This window comes from Oncorhynchus mykiss, chromosome 14, assembly GCF_013265735.2.
Source record: "Oncorhynchus mykiss isolate Arlee chromosome 14, USDA_OmykA_1.1, whole genome shotgun sequence".
Classification (NCBI taxonomy): Eukaryota; Metazoa; Chordata; class Actinopteri; order Salmoniformes; family Salmonidae; genus Oncorhynchus; species Oncorhynchus mykiss.
The window spans coordinates 13,738,241-13,764,618 of NC_048578.1; the positions used below are offsets into that span (position 1 = coordinate 13,738,241).

The following is a 26,378-nucleotide window of genomic DNA, read 5'->3' on the forward strand; positions in this document are numbered from 1 at the left end:
TCTGCACAGAAGTGTAACACTATGAAATAAATATATATATATATATATATATATATATATATATATATATATATATATATATATATATATATACACACACACACACACACAGTATATACCTCAGTTTTTCAAATCCACATAAAGCTAGCTAGCTCAATACAAACACTGAATGAAGAAAGTGTGACAATAAATTAAAAACCAACATTTATTTATTCTAGTTTGACAAAAACAACCGAGATGATGTTCCTTCCTTTATAAAACAGTGATATCACGGCCAAAATAATTTTGCGAGACAAATCGTGGGGACCTGACCATTAGCGTCAAAACAAGTTGACTGTTGCGTTTGGTTTTTGTCTCCTGAGGCTCCATCTCTCCCACTGAAGAGATAAGCGATGTCCTCGACATTCCTACAACACAATTCAATTCCTGTTGACTGGACAGGGGTTTAGTAGTGCTCCTAACTGGTCATCATGCGAGGGGCGATACTCATGGACATGAGCTCCTGGAAGAGCAGCTTGCAGGCGTATGGCATTCTGACCAGTGAGATCTGACAAGAAAGGGTGGAAACAGTTACATTGTACAAACATCTTATTCGATAAATCTTCAACAAAACTAAGGCTATAGAGGCAAGACTTTTTTATAGTCCTGTCGGAACACTTTAAAATCTATTTCACTATACTGTATTGTAGTTAGAATTTAGAATTGACATTCTGGTTATAGTAATAAAGATATAATGGACATAAACAACATGTGAATAGGCCGGCCTAAGTAATAAACAGGAATAACTGGGAGACTGGTGGTGGTGTTGTTCCGTACCTGTGTTTTGTTGCGACAGCCCCTGCACTCGTAGGTGTGTGTACGGGTGTTGGCGATGGCCATGAGGCCACAGAGGTTGCAGACGTGGACCTGGTAGGGGTCAGACGCCTCGAACAGCCTCTCACGCAAGAACTGAGCCGCGCCGTGGGCTATCTGACAATCACGCTCCATCTCCCCAAAACGAAGACCTCCATCACTGGGTGCAACATGAGAGCATGGTTAGTTAAAGTGTCAATCTGCAGTTACTAAATCAAGTTTTGGACTTATAAAGTAATGACTTATAGCCATTGTTTCTTGAAGAATATAACTTAGAAATGCCTCATGAGCTTAGTTCAACTGTTGTACGCCATCATAACCCAAAATATAACCATGTTTTACTGCATTATTGTTGCCTCAAAATATGGTTAAAACTATAATGTTGATATCATGGATGGTCAGTCCTTGCATCCATTGCTGTCTACGAATTTCAGTGGTTACATTTCTCCAGGCCCATCCCTCAGCTTTTTACCAAAACAGAGGTGGGGTGCCTGCTTTGTTATTGTTTCAATTAAGGATTCTAGATTTAACTGGGCGAGATCAGGGCCTGTATTCATAAAGCATCTGATCTAGAAGTGCAGATCTAGGATCAGGTCCCTCTCCCACTGTGCATTTATTATCATCTAAAAAGACAGAACTGATCCTAGTTCATCTCCTACTTAAAGTTGCTTAACGAATACAAGCCCAGGAATGCCTGCCCAGTGCACTCAAATAGTGCCATAAAAGGGAAAAAGTCCTACATTAAATAATTCTTAGTATTCTTACCGTGATCTGCCCTCCATGGGCTGTCTGTTGAGGATCTGGACAGGGCCTCGGGCCCGAGAGTGGATCTTGTCGTCCACCATGTGCTTTAGGCGTTGGTAGTATGTGGGACCGAGGAAGATCTGAGAGGTAATCTTACGGCCGGTAAAACCGTTGTACAACACCTAGAAGGGAAAGACGAGGCCCGTTAATTGTACTCTATAGACAGACTAGTGTGAAATAGCTACTAAGGAAGTTAGATGTGAATGGTAAAGGAGGGTGTTGTCCTGACCTCGTTGCCCCTCAGGTGATATCCGTATTCAGACAGCAGGTTGGAGACCTTCTGCACGTTGACCGCATCGTTGAAAGGTGTGGCGTCACCAATCTCCCCTTTGTTGGCTGAAACCTACACGGTGAAAGAGGGTGAAAACAAGAAAACTCCCATCCATACACTATACTTTATTTCCATGACAAAAAGTCTGACCTTTAACAAACAAATTCACACTGACCTTTGTAATTTCTAAAATATTTAATCTAGGTACCTTATTAGTTTACTGTCACATTCTTCAGAGGTCTCAACATAGGAGTAACACAAGTTAAAATTAAGTAGGGGGAGGAGTTATTAGACAGGTACCTTGCCCTGCAGGCACTCGATCAAATGGCCGACTGTCATACGAGAGGGGATGGCATGGGGGTTGATGATGATGTCTGGGGTAATTCCCTCGCAAGTGAAGGGCATGTCCTGTGGAAAGAAACGGAACAAAGGACATAGTTCCCTTACAAAAACTTGTGTGAGGGTTCCAGTTTTCTAAGCCAGTCTTTCTATGGCATAACCCCTTGCAGGAATGTTCCACGTTCTACAGAGACTTCCATGTTCTCTCTAAATCAGTTTTATAGTATTTATTGGGACGTGGTTGACTTAGCATTTCCTCTGAAGAGGCCTTTGGCTTTATTTATGTTTAGGCTCAGTGTAAACACAATGTCTCTAGGCCATTGACTAAACATCATGATAAACATTTACAGGCTCAATGTCATACTGTGTCATCTACTTAAGAGTGAGCAGTCCTGTAGACTATGCATGAGGAACATGTGTTTAATACGCTACCTCCTGTCTGTACTGAATACCACAAGTACCCTTCTGCCCGTGTCGACTGGCAAACTTGTCACCAATCTGGGGGATACGAACAGAGCGAACCTGCAAGAAGAAACAAATGGAGTTTGAGTTAAATCATGCCACAAGTTGGGCCATGAGGCTCCATATCCTTATGGCCCAAGGTTAGAGGGTGCAATATTCAACCAGTGGAGCTCATATTTCATTTAGTCAATCTGTCAACATCTCGGATTTGGTATCTCGGGCTTGTTGCTTCTATGGAAGCAATAATGCTTGTAAAACTCAACTCAAACCTGCCCATACTACGGACGACCTTCCTGCCTACTCTAAATTTGACAAATAGGTAGAGCTGCCAACAGGGATAATTTATTACGGTTCGTTTGTCATTTTTACAGCCTACTAATGCATTGTCAACTTGACACAATATGCCTACTGTGGGAAGCTAGAGGACTCAGGACACACCCTGATCTTGCAGAACTTGTAGCCCTCCTGGTTGAGGGTGACCATGACTTGGTCCACGATGCCCGTCTCGCTGGTGCGGAGGAAGGTGCTGCAGTCCCTCTTGGTGTAGCGCCGGTTGGTGCTGTCCAGCTCGTCGTCGTTCTCCGGCAGGGTCACCGTCTTGCCGATGATCACGTCCTCGCCGGAGACGCGCACGCCGGGAGCTATCAGGCCGTCGTCGTCCAGCTTGTCGTAAATGGCGTGCCTCATACCTGGGGGAAGGCAGGGGCATTGGATTGTTCACTGAGCAGTTCTGTTTGTATGACTGCCAATTTAAATGGAAGCTGCCGATGGAACATTTTATGAGATGATGGAAATAGTAGGCTCTGATTTTCTGGCCGACTCCTCTATACTTGTAGATGCCAAGATGCCTAGGACGTACCCGAACATGTTTCGCGTGTGGGTTTTTCAAAGACTTCCTCCTGATCAAAGCCTTTCTTCGACTCTTGTTCTTTATAGGAGCGGTAGAACACAGACCTGAAATAAACACCATTAATTACACCACCGCCTTAAAAGTCATTATCACAGCAAATTTCTATCTTCAAATCACAGCGCAAACCTGAAGAATCCACGGTCCACCGCAGAGCGGTTCATGATGACAGAGTCCTCCTGGTTGTAGCCAGTGTACGCCGCAATAGCCACAATAGAATTGATACCTAAACCAGGCACAAATGAGAGGATTTCAACGAGCCAGAACTTTAAAAAACAAAGAGGCATAAATCTTTAGGTCAGAGTTAAGGAGTGTTTTTGGCTGCTACTTCTGCAGCGCTCAAGTTCTCACCTGCTGGGAGCTCTCTGAAACGCAGGTACTCCATAGAGCGAGTGGTGACTAAGGGTTTCTGGGGGTAGTAGAGCACATGGGCCAGGGTGTCCATCCGCACGTGGAAGTTGGTGATGTACACACCCATGGCTTGTTTACCCATAGCAGACTGGTACGTGTTTCTGGGAGACTACACAGGGGAAAAGATGGGGGGGAATGGTATTAATAAGATTACACTTAAAACAGAGGCATATAAATTACAAATCGTGCGATACTGTATACCAAGACTGAAAAAAAAAAAAGTATGTTTTATATCCTTGTCTTTTCATAGACAATACCATTGCCACCGCACCTAATCAACCATGCCAACTTAAAAATATATTTTAGGAGCGTAATATTTTTAGCCGTACCTGGTTGTGATCGGGGAAGGGGATGATGGAAGCACAGACTCCCAGGATCATGGAGGGGTGGATCTCACAGTGGCTGTATGTAGAACAGTAGGCCACGCCCTTCTCCTGGAGGTCGTCAGGGGTCATGGCCAGCATCACTGTCTCCTCCTCCAGGGTGTCGATGTACTCCACCACGCCGCTGGCCACCAGGTCCTGCCAACTGTAGTTGTTGTACTCCCTCTCCTTCAGCTGGTCGATGTGTCTCCTCTTCAGCAGCAGCTTCTGTTTCTCTACGATCAGCAGAGGACGACAGATCCTCCCGGCGTCTGTGTAGATGCGGATCTCCCTCTCTCGGATGTCTCTGATCATGGACACCTAGAAACAGGCGTAAACACGGATCAGAACAACGTAGCACATCAGGATAAGGGATATTGTGTTTGTAGGTTAATTCAAATGAATAATAATAATAAATAATGAAAATGTTAGAAAAGCTGAAATTCCGGGAAAAAAATCATATCCCTTACCTCAGACACAATGATGTCCATCTGCCTCCTCAGTTTCCTCAGTGTGTTCATCAGCTGCTCTGGGTCCTTGTGTATTCCCACCCAGCAGCCATTCACAAAGATCTTTGTGGCACTGTTAGTGTTGAATTAATGAAGAAAAAAATTCAGTTAAAATGCAAATAAGAGAGGTTGACAAACTATACAAGTCACTCAGCATAAAAGACTGAGAACGCTTAGATATCTTCTGGACTGATAAAGAGCAGTGTGCTGCCATCTGCTGGACTAACTCTGCGATGGCTGCAGGTGAGATCTCCTCCAGGTTCTCCATGCTCCACTCCTCCAAGAACTCCAGGATGGGAGAGGGCTGGGAGCCCACAGAGATGTAAGCCATGAGGGCCAGGTTCTTCACCAGGCCTACAGCATGACCCTGGAGAGACCAGATAGACAGAGGGAGGCACAAAGACAGGAACAAAGTAAGAAGGGACAATAGCATTTCAATGACACGCCTTAATTGACGGAGAGCTTAATTCTTTGAGGGTAACCTCAACCTTAAAATATGGTATGATGCAACAATAGCCCTTGATATGAACACAGATGTCATTTGGGTTGGTTTTGAACGTACCTCGGGGGTCTCGGCAGGGCACACCATGCCCCACAGCGTGTTGTGAAGCTGCCTGGGCTTGGCTAGCTTGCCGTCTCGACCGATGGGGGAGTTCACCCGTCGAAGATGGGAGAGGGTTGAGGCAAAGGTCAAGCGGTTCAACACCTAATGAGATAAAGAACACAAAAAGTTCTGGTTCGGAATGACAACAATCATCTTGTCACAGCATAATGGCAAACTGAGCCTAAACTATATAGGAATGTGTACCAGATGTCTTCTGCACTGTGTTACCTGGGACACTCCAGCTCTGGCCTGATGGGCCTTCTTGACGTCACCCCAGTTCCCCGTGGCAAGAGAGTACTTCAGGCCATCGGAGATGATGCGTGTCTTGATGGCCAACTCCAGGTTGAAGTCTTTCCCTCTGTCAATGAACTTCTGGGCGTAGATGCGGATCTCTTTCAGCAGGTTCTTGAACATTCTAAACGTGTCCAAATAAATGAAAAAGAGCTTGATTCAAGTTACAGGCTTAGTATCCCATTGACTTCATAAATATTCCCCAAATGCTCAGTTTGGATAGGAGTGTGGTTTGCACAAAGTAGTCCTGCATCTGTGAATCATAGCTTTGTAGAGGTATTCCTTTAGGCCTTACCCTCGGAACAGGAAAGCCAACAGAGGCCCAGCCAGGTCCAATCTTTTGTTGCCGTAGTGATCCCTGTCATCCAGCTCTCTTCTGCCCAGAGCAGCCAATAGCAGTCTGTGGACCATGTACCTACAAACAGACCCAAATATACAACACTGTGTTAGGCTAATACATCAAGCACAACAACAACATATCGGTCTTTATGCAATCAGTAACATCATACTGTGATAATCATAAAATTACATATAGAATCTCCAACAGAAACCTGGTGAATTATAGGATCTCTATGATTATTACATCAATATAACATAATAAAAAACACACCCTAAGAAATAGGCTTTTTTGGTCTCACAGAAGTCACTGACTCCGACATGGGGGAGCACCTCCTTCTGCAGCACCTCCTTGGCGTACTTGATCCTCCTCTCTTTGGTGACACCGGGCTTGGCACCACGAGAGCCGATGAAGTTTAGGGCCACGTTCTGCTCCTGGATCACAAAGGCCTCATCCAGGGAGGGCTTGACCTGGTGGAGCACAGCACATCAGATTAGAGGTGTGGGTGGGCGCTGAGACAGAGGGGGGGGGGGGGGGGGGGGGGGGGGGGGGGGGGGGGGCAGGAGTATGTTTCATGTGTCAGTTAAAATGTAGAACTTTTACCATCTCCATCATCTCAGGGTCGTCAAAGTCGTAGATGATGTGCTCCAGGATGTCTCTGTCGGAAACAAAGCCCAGGGCTCGGAACACTATGATGATGGGCACCTCCTGTCTGATATAGGGCAGAGTGGACACGATCCTCTGACCAATGGCACTTTTCTTCACCCCCTGGGGGAAAAGAAACAAGGAGAGTCAACATTTGGGTGCAGTAGCAGAGGAAAGAGAACCTAAATGCAACTTTGCCAGCAAATTCAGACAGGATATATTTTGGTGTTCAAGGTTGTTTGTTTCTCACCTGTCCTCCCCTGGCCATCATGCTGACCCAGATGGAGCTGGTGGGCCGCGAGGAGTTCTCCAGGCAGGAGCGGCACTCCCCTGTGTATGCGTACTTTGAGTCCTTCTTGGCAAAGACGTACACTGTGTTTGTGGCCATCTTTTCTTGGGCAATCAGGACCTTCACACCAAACACAACAATTGTTATCAATAAAACTTCCTCTTCAAGCAAAACCGTGTGTTTCTCAGGTGCTTCGTGAAAAGTATTGAAGAAACATTGGTACCCAAACAAACAAGGCCAGACATACAGTACCAATCAATCAAAGGTTTGGACACACCTACCCATTCAAGGGTTTTTCTTTAGACATCAAAACTATGGAATAACACATATGGAATCACGTAGTAACCAAAAAAAAGTGTTAATCAAATCAAAATATGTTTTATATTTGAGATTATTCAAATAGCCACCCTTTGCCTGGATGATAGCTTTGCACACTCTTGGCATTTTCTCAACCAGCTTCATGAGGTAGTCACCTGGAATGCATTTCAATGAACAGGTGTGCCTTGTTATAAGTTAATTTGTGGAATTTCTTTCCTTCTTAATGCATTTGAGACATTCAGTTGTGTTGTGACAAGGTAGGGGTGGTATACAGAAGACAGCAGTTGCAAAAACCATCAAGCGCTATGATGAAACTGGCTCTCATGAGGACCGCCACAGGAAAGGAAGATCCAGAGTTACCTCTCCTGCAGAGGATAAGTTAGAGTTACCAGCCTCAGAAATTGCAGGCCAAATAAATGCTCACTGAGTTCAAGTAAGACACATCTCAACATAAACTGTTCAGAGACTGCGTGAATCAGGCCTTCATAGTCAAATTTCTACAAAGAAACCACTACTAAAGGACACCAATAAGAAGAAGAGACATGCTTGAGCCAAGAAACACAAGCCATGGACACTAGACCGGCTGTAAATCTGTACTACTTGGTCTGATGAGTCCAAATTTGAGATTTTTGGTTCCAACCCCCTTGTCTTTGTGAGACGCAGGGCAGGTGAAGGGATGATCGCCTGACCTCAACCAAGTTGAGATGGTTTGAGATGAGTTGGACCACATTGTGAAGGAAAAGCAGCCAACAAGTACCCACCATATCTGAGAACACCTTCAAGACTGTTGGAAAAGCATTCCAGGTGAAGCTGGTTGAGAGAATGCCAAGAATTTGCAAAGGTGTCATCAAGGCAAAGGGTAGCTACTTTGAAGAATCTCAAATATATTTTGATTTGTTTAACATTTTTTTGGTTACTACATGATTCCATATTTCAGAGTTTTAGTGTCTTCACTATTATTATACAATGTATAAAATAGTAAAGATAAAGAAAAACCCTTGAATTAGTAGGTGTGTCCAAAATGTTGACTGGAACTGAACATCCCACCCTCCACCCCTGTTCGCTCTTTCTTCTACCTTCTCAGAGCCGTTGATGATGAAGTAGCCCCCGGGATCTAGCGGGCACTCGTTGAGCTCACAGAGATCACGGTCCGTCAGGCCGCTGAGAAGGCAGTAGGTGGAGCGCAGCATGATCGGGATCTTGCCGATGAAGGTCTTTTGGTGCTGGGTCTGCAGCTGGTCCTCTCCCTCCTTGATGATGGTCTTGGTGATGTCCACGTACAGGGGAGCAGAGTACCTGTATAATACATATGTGAGCCTGGTTGGCACTGGCAGGAATAAAGATTGCCTATGACATGCACGGGAAATATATTGTGATAAAAAGTTGGCTCCAAATGGGCCAACTTACGTGAGGTTCCGGAGTCTGGCTTCGTTGGGCATCATAGGTGAAGGTGCTCCATCTCTTTCCCAGTGAGTGGGTTTGGAAAGGTAGATCTGTTCAAACTTCAGCAGGTAGCGTGGCTGTAGAACAAAGCAACAGGCTCATTAGTAACAGGCCATGAATTAGTGCCCTCAGAGAGAGGCCCTACATAGAGCAGCGTATCAGAAAGTTCCTGTCTGTCACTCACCGGGTCCTCCACCTCTCCAGAGGTGTGCTGGGCCTCAGCCTGCAGGTCAATGGGCGGGGCGTCCTCCACAATCCTCTGCACAGACATCTGGATGAACTCATCAAAGGAGTCCAGCTGCTGTCGCACCAGACCCTTCTCATCAAAGTAGGAACTGTAGGGTGCATCAGAGAAGATAGTGTTATTTGAACATAAGCAAGCTGCATAGTGTATGCTCCATGATGATCAAAAGAGAGAAAGGTAGGGAGAGCATCATTTTACCTGATAACAATCCAGCAAGCTTCCTGCCATAAATCGGGGGTGATTTCATCCTCATCCTCATCGTATTGGATATCTGCAAGAGATCACGGAAAATACATCAACAAAGTGAATGCAGACACAGTGATTTAATGTTAGCCTAGGCACCGGATCTAGTTCATGGAGTTTTCTACAGAAGAACAACTGATAGACACAAAGAAAGGTATTTCAGCTCTGCAGATATCAGACAGCTTTTTTTGCACATAATGTCATTATGTGATGCTCATATAGATAGGCCTAGTTGAAAGTGTGCTATAGCTAGCTAACGTTAGGTGTTTAGTTTGGTGAAACCATATTTGGTATGTAACAAACGAGTCAACCTACATTGCGCTAGCAAGCTTGCTTGCTATCTCTTCTTGTTGATGCTCCTGGCGCCATATATTAGCCTATTTGCTAACTTAGCTAGCTGACTACATTATGTAAAATAGCTGAAATACCTTCATCTTGGTCATACATGGTTACTGCTTATTCCCTCTCGTGTTTGCCTAAATAAGCAGAATCCGACGTTTAAATCATCAACAGTGTCGGATTCAACGTTGTCTAACGTTGCACACTTTGCTATCTAAATTAATACAAAAAGAAATATTGACGGTCTATCGTAAAACGTCATTTCCTGCCAAAACTGTTATTTTGCCGTGCTAGAAATGAGTCTTAACTAAATATTTATACTATTCTGCTCTAATATTAACTATGATAATCATATCATTTTATCTAATACATAATATGTTATTATTATTATCAGATGTCGAATCTTAATAGTTGTAAACGTAAATAAACAACATTTCCACCGACGTCAGTTCCGTCAGGATATACATGGACTTTTGGTTGCAGCAACTCACATGTGTAATGGATTTAAACTACAGCTTCACAGACTAGATATTTCGCTGGATGTATAAAAAGGAAGCATCCGCTTGGCGTTTCCACTCATGACCAAATATGGTCGTGATAGGAAGCCCTTAGCCCACTGGCCGGCAGTGGGGGAAGATGGAACGAGCTGGATTTCGCCGACACTCTGCAAATGTTTTCATCGATCAAACATTTGATCTCAATACCGTTTTCTGTTCCCAAAACTAGAATCTGTTTTGAACAGAGTGGACTACGTTTTGTGGACTTTACCCTTTACCCTAGTTTTTAAAAATAGCGTTTAGGAGTGCAAAGACTAATGAAATTATTGCGCACATGCACTTCACAGAGTATGCGTTCCCTAACGAAAATATGCAGATGATGCTAGAACGCGCCAATAGAATCTCGCTAGCTCGTGCTTGGCTCTACCCACCTCCTGCTTGCTCTGCCCAGGATAACTAATTTGTTCCCGTTGGAAAAGACTGTAGAAAAGACGTGCTGTGGTATATCTTGGTTTAGTTATACACATTTTTGATAATTCAGTTAGGGGCGGTAATGACTGCCAACCGCCGTTAGCTCCACCAAAGAAGAAGAAGAAGCAACAGCTCGTGTTGTTATTCAAGGTTATGTTATCATTGTTTAATGTATGGTTCAATTGTGTTACTTTGTAAAGATGTATAAATTGTTGCCACCCCCATTACGGGAAATAGTTACATCTACATTTTTTCGACATCTATCAATTCCATGTCTATCTGTAAACCAAAGTACCAAATCGATCTCATCACCACTACCACCTCTACCAAATATGTCTGTGTTTGAAGGAAACATGTTCCATCATAAACTCCCTTTTGTATTGGATGACCAGTGGTGGAAAAAGTACCCAAGTGTCATAGTTGAGTAAAGATACCTTAATAGAAAATGACTCAAGTGAAAGTCACCCAGTAAAATACTACTTGAGTAAAAGTCTAAAATAATTTGGTTTGAAATATACCTAAGTATCAAAAGTACATGTAATTGATAAAATATACTTAAGTATCAAAAGTAAAAGTATACATCTTTTCAAATTCCTTATATAAAGCAAACCAGGTGGAACCATTTTCTTGTTTTTTAAATTTACGTATAGCCAGGGGCATGCTCCAACATTCAGTATGTTATACAAACTAAGCATGTGTTTAGTGAGTCTGCCTGATCTGAGGCAGTAGTGATGTTCTGTGTGTGAATTAGACCATTTGAATTAGACCAATGTATGGAGTAAAAAGTACATCATTTTCTTTAGGTATGTAGTGAAGTACAGATACCCAAAAAACTACTGAAGTTGTACTTTCAACTCATTGTACTTTTACACCACTGCAAGAACGACCAGATTTTACAGCACTGTAAGAGAAGCAATGGGTGAAATTCAAGATCTGGGTAAAAATGTCAACATTCAAGGGAAATGCAACTCCATAGAGCCGGAAAATGAGGGGGAATTTGTTTTCCTGGACTACATAGATCAAGAAAATACTCACAAGGACCAACTTCATGGTTAGCTCCATGTGATTACTGTCCCCATGATTTCCAAAGAAGACAAGAGGTTGCCGCTGAGGTCAGGCTCTGAGAAGCAGCAGAGAACTCTGGACTGTGGTCATTGAAAGATGGGACCAAAGTGTCGACAGCTAGCCCCGATTCTCTCATCGAGTTTCGTGATATAGACATCCTTCTCGAGGAAACAAGCAAAAGGATGAAAAATAAAATCTATGGTACGCTAGATATGGAGGATTGACACCTGTTGCAACGGATGTGGCGCAGTCATGCACTGCACCTGATGTGGCAGGCTATCTACCAAGTGAGAAGTATAAACTTTTGCTAGAGGAGAAGGAATTGAAAAAAGGCATTTGTCATCGTTGTTACTTGCTCACACACCACCAAAAGACATTGACTGTCAAGATGTCCAAGGAGGAATATCTGGATATAGTCAGCAGGGTCAAATCAGAGAAAGCCTTGGTACTGTTCATCGTGGATCTCCTGGACATCCCATACTCCATAGTACCAGACTTGCTATAGCTTGTTGGAGAAAACAAACACATAGTGGTTCTGGGTAATGAAGTGGACTTGCTCCCTGGAGACTGAAAACTACTTGCAAAATATGAAATGTCAGCTTTCCCAGTACTGTGCTGGTGTAGGCATTTCCAGTGATAATATCAAAGATATCCCGTTTTGGTTCTAATGAGGGGGTATGGCATAGAAAATCAAATCGCCAGAGATTGTGGAAGTACAATGGAGACGTGTATCTAGCGGGAATGGCCAACACGGGGAAATCCACATTGTTTAACACTCTACTGGAGTCAGACTACGGCAAATCCAGAGCCTCGGATGTGATCCACAAAGCCACCATATCTCCATGGCCTGGTAAGATGGAGCTCTGCCCAGCCTGCATGTTATCCACAGTTACTATAAGATACATTATGATTTATGGAACACTCTTCTTTGTCTATTGTTGCTGCAATCATTAGTCTTGAATGAGCTTCACATTCCAACCACTTTTACAGTCACATTGATGGAGGGTTTGAATCAGACTTACATTTGTTTATTTAAAAGTCTCTAAAATGTAGATTTTCTTCAATTTACTTTCAAATGTAATATTATCCAAAGATATAATGCCGAACCTTCTGAAGTTCCCCATCATCAACCCCATTCGGTACTGCATGTTCAGTAGGTCCTAGAGGCTCCAGAGTGCCTCCAAGCAGACGGAGAGTGATATCTCCACAGGAGCTCAATCGACTGGAACAGTTCAGCAAGCAGGGCTACCTAGTGGGTAAGAGATTGGTGTTGGCTGTTGGTGACAGAACTGGTGGTAACCCCACAGGGTAACCTAAACACCAGGGGTTCGAAATGGACATCCCATACAGCTCAACCCTTGTTGTTAATGGTTTGCATGGTTACTCATTGTAATGTAAGCTAATTATTTAAAAAATCCTATGTTGATTTAGGTAGTATTGGGAGGACGTTCCGGACCGTCATAGAATCCAAAAGAGGCCTGATACAGTCTGGCCTCTGGAGAGGACATGATTGACAAGGAGGAGGAGAAAGACCGTACTCTTTTCAACCCTTCTCCAGATGTGGGCTTGACGCTCAACGAACTGAAAGATGCCCACTGGCTCTATGACACCCCTGGCATCATGAAAGACGTGAGCGACTTTCTGCTTCCGCTTGGCGCCACTGCTGGCTGTTACGCCGGGCTAAAACGACTTCAATGTGGCCAGTATAATTGTTGTCTCATAGATTACAGTGCAGCTCATAATGGAATCCTGTACCTTCCTAATTGAAACAGCGTGTATACATGTTGTAGCTGTTTACTAGCACTAGGAGAGAACACTGCTGACTAATTAATACCACTCGACTTAGTTTCCCTTCTGATGCAAGAGGGTTGGTAGATACAAAAAGTACCTTTGCATGCCCTCTGGGGGAACAAGGTGTGCCTTTCTATTTCTTCTATTACTAGGCTATACCACAAAGTATAATGCCAAGCAGGATGCCATGATACAGTTACGCACACTGCAATAGAACAGAATTATCTATAAAGTGGTCATTGCAATAGATTTATGACTGGTTTATTATTGCATTGTACCACTCTAGTAAGGGGTTTCTTACAAGAAAAGCCCAGACTAGTGTTGAACAATGCCAACCATTCAGCTCATAATCTTCTGTTTATTGCTATAAACCAAGGCAAAGTCCCCCCCTACCCCCTTTCTCACTCTCTCATGCTTGATAGGTCCTCAATCTGTTGACCGAGCAGGTTAAGGTGGTCGTGCCCACACAAGCCATCGTACGCAGGACGTTTGTGTTGAAAACTGGAATGTTGCTGTTCCCGGGAGCTCTAGGATGAATTGATTACCTTCAGGTGAATGCCTTCTTTCATTATTAAACTTTGACATCAAGACAATGGTGCACACTTTTGTCTTTATGACATATATATTACTAACTGCTGGTTCTTAGTCCTTGCTTCTAACCGAGTCTCAATTCACATCACCAGTGTGGACAAGGCTGACCGCATCTATCAGAAGCATGCTGGTCAAATCCTGCTGGGGTTAAGTTGATGCTGCTTGCTCTACTCTACTCAGTTAAGGAATTAAAATCTCTTTCTCAAGTGCTACTACAAACAAGTTTACAAATAATGTTATCAACATGAAGAACTGTGTGAATAGGTACCAATGGGTTGAGAAGAACCCATGAAGGAATTCCCCCCTTTAGTCTCCAAAGAGTTTGAGCTGAAGGGGCAGGGCTTTCAGAAAGCCAGCCCTGATATTAAGATGTCCTCTGTGGGTAATACACACATAATTACAAATTGATCAACCAGATGACCCAAGATTGTCCTTTTCAAAAGAGGCAGGTGCTACTGATACATTTATTCTGTTCTTAGGTTGGGTGAGAGTGACAGGAGTGGAGGGGAACCGTTTCCTGCTGCGTGCCCATGCTCCAGAGGGTACAGGGCTCTCCTTGAGTAGTCCACCTCTACTCCCCAACTTCATTAATCCTGAAGGGAGAGCACATCAACACATCAGTCTGTTGCTTATAAGACCAGGAAACCCCAGGGCCTGGTGGACACCAGCCTGTCCTACCTACATAGGAGCAGAGAGGCTCAATTTGAAGAAAAACTTAAGTGCGTAAAATCTAAATGGAACAACGTGCATTTTCAAAAGGCTTTTTGTACTCAATGTCTAATGTTGATACCCTACTTTAAGCTTGTGGATGGTTTTCAGCTCTGGGTTTTGTAACATTGTAAATGTAATGATTGTAAATACCCTACATATAAACAGCTGTCGTTATTTATCGATGCGTAGGCTGCTAAAATGTACATTGCTTTCATTACATTTAGACAGCAGGCACCATTAGTGTAATATATTATTAAACATATCAGTAACTGCTGAAAAGGTAAGAAATGGGAAGGAATCACACACCAACAATACCTCTGGATATTAGGCCAACTTTTATTAAAAAGTGTAGAGCAGAAAATGGTACAGGATGCTTTGTTTTAAACTGCACAAAATGGTTTTTAAAACAGCCAATTGTTTTCAAAAAGTCTTAGGGACAATGGCCAATAACTCCCCACTTTGGTGAAGGTGTTAATAGAAGTTAGTTGTCAATTATTATATTGAAAAAGAGTACATTTCTTCACTAACTGCAAATGACAGGTATAAGCTAACAGTAAAAAATAAAAATAAATAGCCTGGGCATGTATTTGCTTTAATCGCTGAACACAACCGGCGCTTATTTGAGCCAGGCTTCTATTTCCTAATGCACACAGCTTTTCCTCAATAAAATGTTGTAAAGACTACCACAGTTTGTGACCAGTATAAACATAATAACAAATCCATCGCAGATCAGACTAGCAAAAGCTGCTTATCATACACCCCAATTTCACCCTTCAGCAACATGAATTTAATGTAGTTTTTTCTTTTTGGTGGCGACATGGCTAGCAACAATGACAGAATAAAAATAAATAATTAATGCACATGGGAATATCGTAAGCAATTCATTAGACCCGGGAATTCATTTGAAACATTCGTTTATTTGCTGAAATGTGTGCCGATTCCCAGCTATTAAAATGAACAGGCGGCTGGCAATTTGAGACTCAGCATTTAATTGAAGTTTTACGGTACACATGATTACAATATGTGAATGCAAAATGGTTACAATGACTGAAATACAGTTCTTATCCACTAACAAGCACAATACAGTAAGTGAACAAAGAGATAAAAGGTGTACATTTACAGTGCTACGGAATCTGTCTAGATAGGGTTCCCTGGGAAACTGCATTTATAGACTGGTTCAAGAGCACATCGGCTAAATTGGACCAGTTTCCCAGGGAACCCTGGTATAGTCTGTTCCTTCCAATAGTCAGGATACTCAAGACATACATCGTTATAATTCTATATCTTCTCACTTTGGCATCACACCCAAAATATATTGCACTGAATTTACTAAAAGAGTACACATGGCATATTTTTTTTATTATTAGCTCAGTCTAACAATCACCTCATAGTACAGAAAACTAAATGCATATGAATGAAGTATTTCACAGGCTACGCTTTGGAAGTACAATTCTGTAAAAACAGATGAGTGGGGTAATAAAAACAGACACAGTCAGAGAAATCAAACAATTACAACTAAACCTCAAGGAATGGTTATAAAGATAGACATGATGTAACAACAATGTAATTGAAATCAGAGCTCTTACAGTGTACAAAGAATGTGACTCAATTAACAGAAACCTACACTGTTAATATGCAAAAACATAAAATACTGATTGTCGAAGGCACTGAAGAGTAAAAAAATAAGAAGAAGAAAAAAATGTGGAACTACGGGCATCTTCGCAGGCTCAACAACTAAAAAAATAAAAATATCTTTGGACTTTTTCTGAAATCAGATACAAAACCGATAATGGTGTGTTCACAAACTTCCATTTCACAACTTGTTTTCAATGTTAGCTGTCTATTCTCTGTCAGTGATAGTAACATAGTATCTGTTTATACCACCCAGAAAATCTCTATCCATATCTTAAGTTCTAGAGGGCTACAAATGTCAAGGTCCAGTAGGCTGACACTAGGAACACCCTACCTTCCACAGAGTTGTGCATTTATTAATGAGTAGTATGAGTTTTTTTTGCATGACTACATTTACTTGGATATTCAAAAAGTGACAACATATTTCAAACATTAACTCAAGAAACAATTCTATACACATCTCGCCACCATTGTACCGGATGAACCAAAAAAAAAACTCGCCCCATTTCATAGTTCATCAATTTGAGTGTAAGTCAAGTTTTTTTGTAATTAAGAGATTTTTATAATTAGTCCATTGTGAAGATTGATCATTAATTTATACAATGTTTAAAAAAAAAAAAATCTCTTGATGTTATCAATAAAAATACAAATTAAAGTAGCTGTCAAGTGCTCCCTAAATGGTGGAGTGGACAACTTACACGTGTGCCGACTTTGAACATGCAGCCCTCTTCCCTATTTAGGGCACAGACCACGTCACTGGAGTGGACTCACACAACAGGACCACCTGGGTCCTTCTAATATAATCCCTGTGTGAATGAAGGGGTTTCTTTGGTACTTAATTGAAAAAGTGTACCACTTCCTTTCATAATAGATGTACTGTTGTTGTTCAACATGGCTGATGGATAAAAATACAAAAACCTGGTGCAACTCGTCTCTAGGTGGCTTCTTCTAATATAGAAACTCAACCGGCAAGGTGTAGCGATTTCTTGACTATCAACCACTATATATGTAAGATATATACAATGCTATTCGATTTTAGATACCAGTAGTTGAATAACCATATCAGATTTACAAGTATTCTGAGATTTACAAGTATTCTGAGATTTACAAGTATTCTGAGATTTACAAGTATTCTGAGATTTACAAGTATTCTGAGATTTACGAGCAACAAAATTAATATCCCATATTTTCTTTGATGTGTGTTTCAGCCAAATGCCAAACAATGAAACATTTTTGGGGGCCTCTCACGTATTAACTCACATATCCTTTACGATTTCAATTAAAGGCATCCTATCATGTTTGAAAACAAGAACTGTAGAATTAATAGTCAAAATGTCTGGGAACCAATCCGTGAAAGCCCAGACACCAATAATCAAATGAACTAGTCGGCCTAAAACTGTATTACAATGGCTGTCAGAGAGTTTTAGGCATACCATATAATATTTTATACAGTACTTACTAGTGAGCACTAATGCAAGGTAACTGAATATGTAGTGTCAACATATTTACACAGACAATTATGTTTTATAACAGGTAGAAAGGGTAAAACAAAAATACACTGCTGAAACTGATTAAAATGGGATAAATCAAAGCCCCCTGCTCTGCACTCACTGGTCCAGCTTGGATGCATTGTCAAGATAATACACATTCACCAGGTGGCGATTCAGGTGCCGACGGTACTCCACCTCCAAGGGGAAGGTACGGTCGCAGAAAATACACATGTGACTCTTGAGTTCTGTTGGAGTCGGAATCTCTTCTGTGGGAGTTTCAGGGTCATTGGCCAGTTTGCCGGCGGCAGCGGCCAGTCCGTTGAGCCCCGAGTCGTCGCTGCCCTCCGAGGCGCTATCACTGATCTCACTTCCTCCGTCATGGCTGTGGATGCCCTCGTCCTCTTCAGTTTCGGTAGGCTTTCCTCTTGGCCTAGGGAGCTCCAGGGAGGGTGTTGTTGGTGTTGATGGTTCTCCCTGTGGTCGTCTGAAATCGGGAGAGCCGTCAATTTCTGTGGGAGATGGGGACTCGTCTTCAGGAGTAGGAGTTTCCTCTGAATGGTCGGCGACCGTAGCCTGCTCAGCCTGTGGAGTTGTGTCCTGAGATGTAGAGGTATGCATAGCGGGGACAGTCTCCTGGTCAGACGCCTTCTGCTCTCCCTGTAGAACTGTTGGCTGAAGCTTTGTAGCTGGACCCTTTTTGTTTTCAGGGAGGCTAATAGGGTTCTCAATGATGGAACACCCCTTGTTCTCACTGGAAGCCTCGGTCTCTTCATAGCTTGCTTCTGTCTTGTTGCTCTTTTTCACAGGCGAGTTCATAATCTGGTTTGCTGGGTTCTCCTGTTCTGACACTGGGCAAGGCTCAGTCGTCATGCTTTGGCGGATACTGGCTTTTGATTGTGACTTGTGACCAGCCTTGATTTTTAACCGTTTGGCCTTTATGTTGGTGCAGGGCTCCTCAGGAGATTCCTTCATTGATAAGTCCAAGGCCTCTGCAGCCTTTCTCTTTAGCGGCTTCGTCCTGCTCTTCGCTCCCTGTTTTTCCACTGGTGCGTCCAGACTTTGAGGTGCTTTTGCAACAGTCTTATCAACCACTTTCTTAATTTTTTTAGAAGGACTCTTCTTAGATTTTGTTGTGTTTTTGTTCTCTTTTCCTTCCCTCTCATTCTTCAGTGTTCCCAGCTGCTCTTTTTTCTCCTTCTCCAGCTTCTTGTTTTCCTCCTTCACTTTCTCCATATTCTCCCTCTCCAGCATGTCTTTCTCTAACGTCTCCTTGACCGATTTCTCCTTCTCAACATCGTCCTCTTCCAAACTCGCCTTTTGAACTTTTTCCACGGTTTCCTTTATTTCACTCTTATCCTGAACACTCGTTTTCCCCTTCATCTGTTTTTTGGGACGTCTCTTAACTTTATAACCTGTGGTTTGAACTGCAGCTGCTGTCTCCTTCAGGGTAACATGCTGCTTTGTATTCTCACTGCTCATCTCTGTACTCTTGCGTTTCAGTGTTACCTTTTTCTCTGCCTTGTCCTTTGCCTTTTTAGGTGTCTCTTTGACAGGGGAGACACAACATTTCTTTTGGGTCTTGTCTGTTGCTACACTTTCTGCAGCTTGAAGAGGGACGGGATTGCTGCTCTTCTTGGTTGAGAGATTGATATGGCTTGATTGTTTATCAGCTCCAGAGATCTCTGGTCTCTCCTCCATGTCCTCCTCCTCATCATCAATTGCAGACAGCTCAAACTTTGCAATTCCATTCACGATGGTGTACTCATCAGCAAATTCATCAGAATCAGGTTTCTTGACACGCAGCTTGACCTTTGACACATCCATTGCAATCTGTGGGCAGCCGGGATGTCTGGATTTGATGTGATACTGCAGGTTACACTTCTTGGAAGCGGCGTACTTGCAAACAGGACAAAGGAACTGACGCGGGTTGAGGTGGAGCTCCACATGCTTCTTGTAGTTGCTGCGATCAGCCGTCTTGTATGGACAGTGGGGGCAGCACAGGGGCTTGGGCCCATTGTGAACCTGTCTGGAATGGCGTGTCACCTCATGCTGATTGGCAGCCAGGTAGTTGCAGCGGTCACATTTGAAAGGCCTTTCACCTGTCAAGAAAAGCAATGTGGAAAATGCTCAGGTTACAGACATTTTAACTGATATTAAACTTCAATGGGAACACTGGCTCACATTTCATGCAGGGAAGATGGACCAGAGTAAGGAGAGACAAGCAACAATTACAGGTCGAACACTAAGCATCTCACAGCACGTATCGCAAACCACTTTACCGTTCTTATCCAAAACCATCTGCTCCAGCGAATGCAACAAAGGAGAAAAAGTTGACTATGAGAGGAAAGCAAAACAGAGACCTATATCTATGCATAATCAATTATGTGTGTAATTTCTGCTACATGCTAGAAATATGTACCGTCAGGCTTTTTTGTCATGTAGCCTGTGTTAGACACTCACCTGAGTGGGTTCTCATATGCCTGGTAAGATGGGTCTTCTGGGAGCTTGAGTACTCACAGTACGGACATCGAAAAGGACGCTCCCCTACAGCAGCAAAAACAGAGTTAGCTATACTGTTAAAAACACTCATATGTTGACCATTAAGTGCATTCTTGGAGTGAAAAGGTTCTGTTTGACATACCTGTGTGGGTGCGGATATGCTGCACGTAGTTGTTCTTACGGTCCGAGAAATAGCAGCACTGGTTGCAGGTGAAGAGCTTACTGGGGAAATGGTTCCTGAGGTGCTTCCTCCAGTGGTACTGGCTGACGGTGGTATAAGTGCAGATGGTGCATTTGTAGACCCTCTGGTCGTCGCCCTCCTTCTCGTGGTGCTTGAGGTGAGCCATGTAATGGTCGTAGCGGTTGGTGTTGTAGCCGCAGCGCTCACAGCGGATCACCCCTTTGTTGTTGGCCCCACCATCACCGCTCTCCGCCTCTTGATCTGGTCCCGCCAAAGTCTCTTTTGCCCGTGCCTTGTCCCCCTCCACGCGTTTCACCACGATCATCCTATTGGCACTGTGGATTTGGATGTGGGTTACAAACTCCTCCTCTCGCTGGGCCTGGTAGTTGCAGGGTTTACAGAAGAAGGGTTTCTTCTTCTTAGCTGACTCCATGATCATGCCCAGAGGGGTAGAAGGGGTAAAAGGGGTGGGAGGGCTAGAAGGACGCTTTTCAGATGGTTTGGACAGGTCCAGACCTTCTTCCTCTTCTACTTCATTGTCAATCTCCTCAACCTGGGAAAGGGCCACCCGTGGAGACTCTGGGTAGTCTACAATACACATCTCTCTCTCATGGCTATCGTAACTGTATCTGATGATGTTCTCGTCTTCACTATCGGAGTAGCTGCTGCTGCCGACGGTTTGAAGCTCCATCATCTCCTTCCCTTCTGTTGGATTTTCACAGGCTACGTTGGCGAGCATGACCAGCTGTGGGGCCGGCAGCTCATTCTGTGGAAGCTCAGCCAACCCCTGGGCATCCTCCACCAAGGGCATGCCAGCTGAGGTGGCATACATGACCAACCCCATTGGATATACCGTCTGAGAAGCCATGCTGGGAGGGCTGTGGTTGTGGGGGAGGAGAGCAGAACCAGAGGTCATGGTCATTGATCAAACAACTTCAAATAAGATATGTTAAATTACATTTGTTTTCATTTCAGAACCAACATTTTTGTAGTAGTAGTCACAGAGAGTATGAGTTTTAACAGGCCTTTAATTCAGGACTTCATCAAACTTTTGAACGTTTATCACATAGGCCACTCAGTCCCACGTCATCAAAATGATATGGCTTGCAAATTTTCCAAGCAACTACCAACCAGGGACATACCATGTAAGGTAATGTCACTGTTCTTTCTCTGAATTAGTAATTTGGTATTCATTTCATAGTTGGAAAGTGCAGGATGTTTTTATAATAATCCAGGAATGGTGGACACAATAAAGAAAAAACAAATGTCATCAATCCAAGTGTCAAAATAAATAAAAGGGAAGTATGCTAAACCTATACAATTTCAGAACACTTTCATCATGTCATTGATTCCTTATCTAGATTTATTCATGTCTTCATGCAGTCTGCTGTACATATCAATGTGATGAACCAGTATATAACAGATGACAATGTTGTATCTATTCTTAATTTGTAAAAAATAATATTTAACCAGACTATTTCATACTTAAAATGTAACCAATTAAATAAAAAATAAATAAAAAAATTCCCCCATAAATATATTTAAATGTTTAGCACAAAACTACCAAGAATATCCCACCACTTCAAAATGTATGTTTCATAACTTCATTGTGGGCCTACGTCATGTATTTTACTTTAACACAGTGCCTTGGGAAACCCCATAGTGTCCTAGTCCTGTGTTTGCATGCACAGAAATGTCTGTTCGGCCATTTTGAAACAGCACCACCAACTTGGTCGACAGCGCCCAAAAAACTACAGTAGCCTGCCCTACATTCTAACTAGTACGCAGAGAAAATAAGAAAGGGGTTGTATGATCTCAATGCGAAACAAAGATATATAGCTATAATTTACCTAAATAGTAATGATGACCAAATACGTAAAACAAATAAAAAATAAACGTTTTACATGTCTTTACTTTCTAACTATGAGAAAAAGTGTATAGACATACTTTGTCACCGTGCTGGTATTACAATAATCAAACTGAATACAATATGACTTGCAAAATAACATTTATTTGACTGCGTTATAGTCTATGTATAGTTGTAAACAAGGACTTGACCTCAGCAATACAAAGCAGAAAGTTGCAACAAAAAAAGCTACAGTAAAGGTTTGGGCGTGGAGAAGGCGATTATTTATTTAACAAATGGATCGATTGTAGTTAAAACGTACTTTTACCAACAATAGTATTCCACAAATCGCCATGCAAACTTGCCACGACAGGCAGAGAATGTCGCTGTCCAGCAAGGCCCTCAAAACTTCACTCGGAAAACTAGTTTTGCGGAAGAGCAAACTCCGAACAAAACGAGGTTGTTAACTTGTAAACTCTTGAAAAATGTAGCGATAATGAGTGTTGTTCGTTTTACTTAAACAAATTTATATATATATCACAAATAAAGTTTGGCGTGTAAACACTTAGGAAGTTAAGAACAGCGTTATGTTAGCCATGGTCCTGATCTTCGTGCTGAAATCAGCCCTGGACAGCGCCTCTCCCTTTCAACAACCCCCACACTGCCTCCATTTTCAAAACTGTTCGTCAAAGTTAGTTTGTTTCACAAATTAAAACAATAGACAACAAATCTGTAAATTACTAAATTAAACAACTCACCGTATATCTGTATCCACTCCTTGTCGGTATTCGGTCTATATTATCGATGTAATAGTACACAAACTATTCACGGAAGAAGTTTCCACACATTCCTACACATCGGCCTGGCTCCGTCTGTTTGCAGGGATGGCTGACGTCAGCGCCAGCGCCAGCTAGTGTTTCTGCCGGGGGCTTCTTCTTTCCAAATCCCAATGTTCCAAATGGCCATACAATCTAGCAATCCGGTTAGTATTAATCATTATGAGTTGATTTTTTTCATTTAGAAACGTTTTTGGCAAAAATGTATTCCTCTTATATATAAATTAAACTACTATTAAACTAATATAGAGTGGGGCAAAAAAGTATTTAGTCAGCCACCAATTGTGCAAGTTCTCCCACTTAAAAAGATGAGAGAGGCCTGTAATTTATCATAGGTACACTTCAACTATGACAGACAAAATTAGAAAAAAAATCCAGAAAATCACATTGTAGGATTTTTTAGGAATTTATTTGCAAATTATGGTGGAAAATAAGTATTTGGTCACCTACAAACAAGCAAGATTTCTGGCTCTCACAGACCTGTAACTTCTTCTTTAAGAGGCTCCTCTGTCCTCCACTCGTTACCTGTATTAATGGCACCTGTTTGAACTTGTTATCAGTATAAAATACCACAACCTCAAACAGTCACACTCCAAACTCCACTATGGCCAAGACCAAAGAGCTGTCAAAGGACACCAGAAACAAAATTGTAGACCTGCACCAGGCTGGGAAGACTGAATCTGCAATAGGTAAGCAGCTTGGTTTGAAAAAATCAACTGTGGGAGCAATTATTAGGAAACGGAAGACATACAAGACCACTGATAATCTCCCTCGATCTGGGGCTCCACGCAAGATCTCACCCCGTGGGGTCAAAATTATCACAAGAAAGGTGAGAAAAAATCCCAGAACCACACGGGGGGACCTAGTGAATGACCTGCAGAGAGCTGGGACCAAAGTAACAAAGCGTACCATCAGTAACACACTACGCCACCAGGAACTCAAATCCCGCAGTGCCAGACGTGTCCCCCTGCTTAAGCCAGTACATGTCCAGGCCCGTCTGAAGTTTGCTAGAGAGCGTTTGGATGATCCAGAAGAAGATTGGGAGAATGTCATATGGTCAGATGAAACAAAAATATAACTTTTTGGTAAAAACTCAACTTGTCGTGTTTGGAGGACAAAGAATGCTGAGTTGCATCCAAAGAACACCATACCTACTGTGAAGCATGAGGGTGGAAACATCATGCGTTGGGGCTGTTTTTCTGCAAAGGGACCAGGACGACTGATCCGTGTAAAGAAAAGAATGAATGGGGTCATGTATCATGAGATTTTGAGTGAAAACCTCCTTCCATCAGCAAGGGCATTGAAGATGACACGTGGCTGGGTCTTTCAGCATGACAATGATCCCAAACACACCGCCCGGGCAACGAAGGAGTGGCTTCGTAAGAAGAATTTCAAGGTCCTGGAGTGGCCTAGCCAGTCTCCAGATCTCAACCCCTTAGAAAATCTTTGGAAGGAGTTGAAAGTCCGTGTTGCCCAGCAACAGCCCCAAAACATCACTGCTCTAGAGGACATCTGCATGGAGGAATGGGCCAAAAGACCCGCAACAGTGTGTGAAAACCTTGTGAAGACTTACAGAAAACGTTTGACCTCTGTCATTGCCAACAAAGGGTATAAAACAAAGTATTGAGATAAACTTTTGTTATTGACCAAATACTTATTTTCCACCATAATTTGCAAATAAATTCATTAAAAATCCTACAATGTGATTTTCTGGATTTTTTTTCTCATTTCGTCTGTCATAGTTGAAGTGTACCTATGATGAAAATTACAGGCCTCTCTCATCTTTTTAAGTGGGAGAACTTGCACAATTGGTGGCTGACTAAATACTTTTTTGCCCCACAGTGTATATATATATATATATATATATATATATATATATATATATATTACACTGGGGGGCTAATTAGCTATCTAGAATGCTCGGAACACCTGCGTGTAATGGAAGAAGGCTGCCAGAAATGTGTAAGCTGCAACTGTGATAAAGCCAGTTTAAACAGTGTACAGTAAGTGTATATTTTGCATTTCTGAAATTATTTTGATGTGATATGAAAGTAAAGGGCTGTACTGAGAATCAATTCACGTTTAGATGGAGTATTTGGCTGTTTTGGCTGCCAGAGCGAGTCTACCTCTGAAAATAATATGTTAAATCCTTGGACATTAAGGAGTACCGGTAGGCTCCTTAAGTGTACATATTGGGTTACATACACTGTCTACTGCTATACACATCATTCCCAATAATACCATCACAAATGTAACATTATAATTACATATAAAGAAATTTCACAAGTCAAAGTACAACAATTTTTGCATAATTCATGATGTGTTTTAAATCTTCACATTGTCGGCTTCACAACAAACAGTTGACAGCTCCAGCACCCTGATAATGCCACATAATCAGATGGTATCATGATTTAAGTCACCATACCTAGGTTGGCTGGTCTGGTTATCTCCCCAAAACAGTCCTTACACATTGTTTACATGATGTGTAATATATACATACAGAATGTGTAGTTATTAGATCAGTGTAAGGGGAGAAAATAGCTTAATCTTCCTGTTTCTGTGTTTTATTACCACTGACCATGGGGAAAGAGCTATTGCATAAATTCCACAATGCAGGTTTGATTGAATTCTGTCCACACCAATATAATATAATACCTGGATGGGATGGTTCAAGTGATGCCCATCCTTCTGTGTGACCTCTGTGTGTGGGGAATGTTTCAGGAGAGGATCTACCAGGCCTAAATGCAAAATAAAAAATATAACATGAGAGCAACCCACACAGACTGCATTCTCCGGCCAACAGTGTACTGCTGCACAAAAACTAACTTTGGTCTGTTGGGTCCATGGTTGGGTCCAAAGTCTTTTGGAGCATTCCAGGAAGCAGGCTCTAGTCTGGGCAGACACGTGCCCTCACTTGTGAAATGTGGTATTTTCAACTGTATAGTCATGGGTCTGTTGCAAATAGAGACAGATTTTCAGCTTGATGAAAGTGTTATAAACAACTCAAGGCTTCCAGGTCATGAATTACACCAGAAGCATAGGTGGGGGAGTTTGCCTGTAAAAAAAATGTAATTGACACACACCAGCTGGTCATGATC

General features: G+C 42.4%; 2 protein-coding genes and 1 pseudogene across 3 annotated transcripts; 1 reads left to right on the plus strand and 2 right to left on the minus strand.

Annotated features, from left to right (window-relative positions):
• Positions 1–186: 186 nt before the first annotated feature.
• On the minus strand, positions 187–9,931 carry LOC110488858 (DNA-directed RNA polymerase II subunit RPB2). Of its 2 annotated transcripts, none has more exons than XM_036943016.1 (24): positions 9,760–9,931; positions 9,287–9,359; positions 9,029–9,179; positions 8,809–8,921; positions 8,478–8,697; positions 7,045–7,203; positions 6,753–6,917; positions 6,423–6,619; positions 6,108–6,227; positions 5,750–5,936; positions 5,480–5,623; positions 5,145–5,284; positions 4,879–4,990; positions 4,376–4,729; positions 3,987–4,155; positions 3,765–3,861; positions 3,588–3,682; positions 3,167–3,417; positions 2,699–2,788; positions 2,228–2,335; positions 1,886–1,999; positions 1,618–1,778; positions 817–1,012; positions 187–547 (listed from the first exon to the last, which is right to left on the minus strand). In XM_036943016.1, the coding sequence occupies exons 1-24, from the start codon at positions 9,776–9,778 to the stop codon at positions 458–460; spliced, it is 3,525 nt and encodes a 1,174-aa protein (XP_036798911.1). In that variant the 5' UTR covers positions 9,779–9,931; the 3' UTR covers positions 187–457. The 2 variants fall into 2 exon arrangements, with proteins under 2 accessions (XP_036798911.1, XP_036798912.1); XM_036943017.1 differs by lacking the exon at positions 9,760–9,931 and adding an exon at positions 9,647–9,670.
• A 1,400-nt stretch (positions 9,932–11,331) lies between these two features.
• Positions 11,332–15,357, plus strand: LOC110488859 (annotated as a pseudogene).
• LOC110488856 (RE1-silencing transcription factor B) lies at positions 15,113–26,378 on the minus strand. Its single transcript, XM_021561286.2, has 5 exons — positions 25,936–26,378; positions 23,203–23,415; positions 20,560–21,476; positions 20,379–20,462; positions 15,113–20,017 (listed from the first exon to the last, which is right to left on the minus strand). Exons 3-5 carry the CDS (start codon positions 21,464–21,466, stop codon positions 18,036–18,038), a joined length of 2,973 nt encoding a protein of 990 aa, XP_021416961.2. The 5' UTR covers positions 21,467–21,476; positions 23,203–23,415; positions 25,936–26,378; the 3' UTR covers positions 15,113–18,035.

What these genes read in the sequence shown, in the direction of transcription:
- LOC110488856 (XM_021561286.2), bottom strand. Translation starts at nt 21,466, where the DNA reads ATGGCTTCTCAGACGGTATATCCAATGGGGTTGGTCATGTATGCCACC. An exon ending in GCATATCCGCACCCACACAG is followed by an intron (nt 20,463 to 20,559) that starts GTATGTCAAACA and finishes TTGCTGCTGTAG; the next exon opens with GGGAGCGTCCTTTTCGATGT. An exon ending in GCATATGAGAACCCACTCAG is followed by an intron (nt 20,018 to 20,378) that starts GTGAGTGTCTAA and finishes TTTTCTTGACAG; the next exon opens with GTGAAAGGCCTTTCAAATGT.
- LOC110488858 (XM_036943016.1), bottom strand. An exon ending in CCAGAGCTGGAGTGTCCCAG is followed by an intron (nt 5,624 to 5,749) that starts GTAACACAGTGC and finishes TTATCTCATTAG; the next exon opens with GTGTTGAACCGCTTGACCTT. An exon ending in GCCCTGCCGAGACCCCCGAG is followed by an intron (nt 5,285 to 5,479) that starts GTACGTTCAAAA and finishes TGGTCTCTCCAG; the next exon opens with GGTCATGCTGTAGGCCTGGT.